The sequence below is a fragment of the Charadrius vociferus genome, unplaced genomic scaffold (assembly GCF_000708025.1).
Source record: "Charadrius vociferus isolate BGI_N301 unplaced genomic scaffold, ASM70802v2 scaffold358, whole genome shotgun sequence".
In the NCBI taxonomy this organism is placed as follows: domain Eukaryota; kingdom Metazoa; phylum Chordata; class Aves; order Charadriiformes; family Charadriidae; genus Charadrius; species Charadrius vociferus.
Genome location: NW_009649576.1, coordinates 305,988 through 308,193, shown reverse-complemented (window position 1 = coordinate 308,193; position 2,206 = coordinate 305,988). Strand labels below are relative to the sequence as shown.

The window sequence follows — 2,206 nt, the reverse complement described above, 5'->3', positions numbered from 1 at the left end:
AGACGTCTCGCAGGACGGAGCCCTGGGCGTAGATGTGGGGGAACTCCTCTTCCACCCGGCGCCAGCACGTGCCTGGGAGCGAGCTGCAGCACAAGGCACCCCGTCAGCCCTGGCCCGAGGAGGAGGAGGAGGGGGGGGGAGGAAGGCTCAGGGCCATGGGACTCACTGGAAGGGTTCTCTCCTCCGCAGACTCTCTCCTCCGCAGCGGCAGGGCTTTGGCCAGCAGTGAGCCCGGGAGGCTCTCGAAGCCCAGCGCATAGACAGGGATGTGAGCCAACTTCTTGGAAGGCATCTTCATCTGCCGGGTGTGTGGGCATTAGGGCAGGATGGGGACAGGGCAGGGACAGGGGCAGGGACAGAACAGGGATACAGTGGCACCGGCAGGAGATGGCCACTTACCTTCAGGCTGCAGGAGGTGCAGACAGACCTGGGGACACAAAGAGAGGCCGGTGAGCGGGGCCACCACGGGCACCCTCCCACCACCCTCCTAGCCCCAGGCACAGCGTGACATGGTGCGGTGCTCACCGCTTGCAGAAGAGGCAAGCTGCAGGCCAGGAGAAGAGGGGGAACTTGGCCCTGCAGCAGCAGCAGACCTGTAGGCAGAGGGGGGGGAGAGCCGGGGGCCGGGCGGGCAGCACTCAGCCCCTCCGGCCCCAGGTCCCACCTTCCCCTTCCGCAGGCTGCTGTACAGCTCCTTGCTCTGCAGGAACTTCTCCATCTCCGCCTTGACCAGTACCCTGCGCACATTGATCATCTCCTCCACAGTGAGGGCCAGGCTCTCCACGGGGTGGCTGAACTCCTGCAGGAGAGGGGGGACATCAGCCTGGTCTGCCGCAGGGTTGCGGCACCAGGCATGGCCTGGAGCATCTCTGTGCCATGGGCAGAGCTTCCCAGCACAGGCAGAGCCTCCCGGCATGTGCAGAACATCTCTGGCATGGGCAGAGCATCTCCAGAGCACCTCCAGCACAGGCAGTGTCTCCAGCATGGGCAGAGCCTCCTGGTACCAGCACAGGGCACACGGCATGGTGTGCCTCAAGCCGCACATCCCATGCAGAGGGAGCACAGAGGCCATGGGGACCCCCTGGCCACCTTGTGTCCTCATGCTGGGCTGCCATGAGCCCATGGTCATACTCACATGGTGTCCCCAGCCCCAGTGTCCCCAGCCCCACCACCAGCACTCACCAGCCAGAGGTGTTTGGAGCTGGTGCCAGGGGCAGCGCTGGATCCGTCCTCTGGCCTCTCCTCCACGGCGCCGAGGGCAGCCCGGGGTGGTGCCGAGCTGTCCGGCAGTGGGTGGCAGCTGGCGGGGACAGAGCCTGCAAGGTGGGGGGGGACGAGGAGACAGTGGCAAGGCCACGCTGCCTCGTGCCACGTCTGCCACAGGGCATGCATGGCACAGTCACCCTGGGGATGGGGGCAAAGGGGTGGCACAGGGCTGGGGACCTCCGGCATATACCTGAGCGGGGCCGGGGCTCGGGCTGCAGTGACTCCAGCTCCTGGGGCTCAGCCTGGCCACCCCCCAGCTGGCTCTGCAGCTGTGCCAGGTCCTGCTCTGAGAAGGAGCGGTCCCGCTTCAGCGACACCTCTGCGATTGGAGAGTCCTCCTCCTGCAAGGCCATGGACACCGCGTTACCCTGGGGACCCCCTCATACCCTCAGGACCTCCCGAGTCCACCTGACCTCCACCCTCCCACTCTTCCATGTCCCCTCTCTCGCCTCGGAGACGTTCATCTCCTCCATCTCGGCCAGCGTGGGTGCCTTGAGCAGGACGCGGGGCCGTGGGCGCGCCGGCACAGTGCTCACTGGGGTTCGGGAGAGCTCGAGGCAGGAGCTGGAGGCCAGGCGGCCCGAGCAGGCGTGGGGGATGCAGGGCAGGGAGCTGTAACCTGCGGACAGGGACGGAGCTCAGTCCCAGCATGACAGGGACCTGGTGCCAGGCACATTACCGGCAGCCCAGTGCAGCAGGGAGGGGATGCTGGTACCTTTCTGGCCGCGGTACGGTGCCTCCACGGGTCGAAGCTTCCTCTCCTGTCTGATCTCCTCTAGGATCTTCTCGTGGAGTGTCCTCTGCTTCTGGGGCAAGGGCCGCAGCCGCCGCTCCGATGCCTGTGGGATCCATGGATGGGGCCTCAGGCAGTGGCTGCAGCTCAGGGCCGACTACGCTCAGGGTGCCCAGCCAGGTGGGGCTGGCACCCACAGGAGCCACC

The 2,206-nt window shown here is 66.6% G+C and overlaps 1 protein-coding gene across 1 annotated transcript in view; it reads right to left on the bottom strand.

Annotated features, from left to right (window-relative positions):
* Positions 1 to 2,206, bottom strand: part of SPIRE2 (spire-type actin nucleation factor 2) — a 25,736-nt gene that overhangs the window by 21,989 nt on the left and 1,541 nt on the right. The window contains 10 exon segments of the mRNA XM_009890345.1: positions 5 to 83; positions 167 to 204; positions 206 to 298; positions 400 to 427; positions 526 to 593; positions 665 to 799; positions 1,183 to 1,316; positions 1,457 to 1,607; positions 1,716 to 1,885; positions 1,982 to 2,148. Of these exon segments, the coding sequence (XP_009888647.1) occupies positions 5 to 83; positions 167 to 204; positions 206 to 298; positions 400 to 427; positions 526 to 593; positions 665 to 799; positions 1,183 to 1,316; positions 1,457 to 1,607; positions 1,716 to 1,885; positions 1,982 to 2,148 (1,063 nt within the window).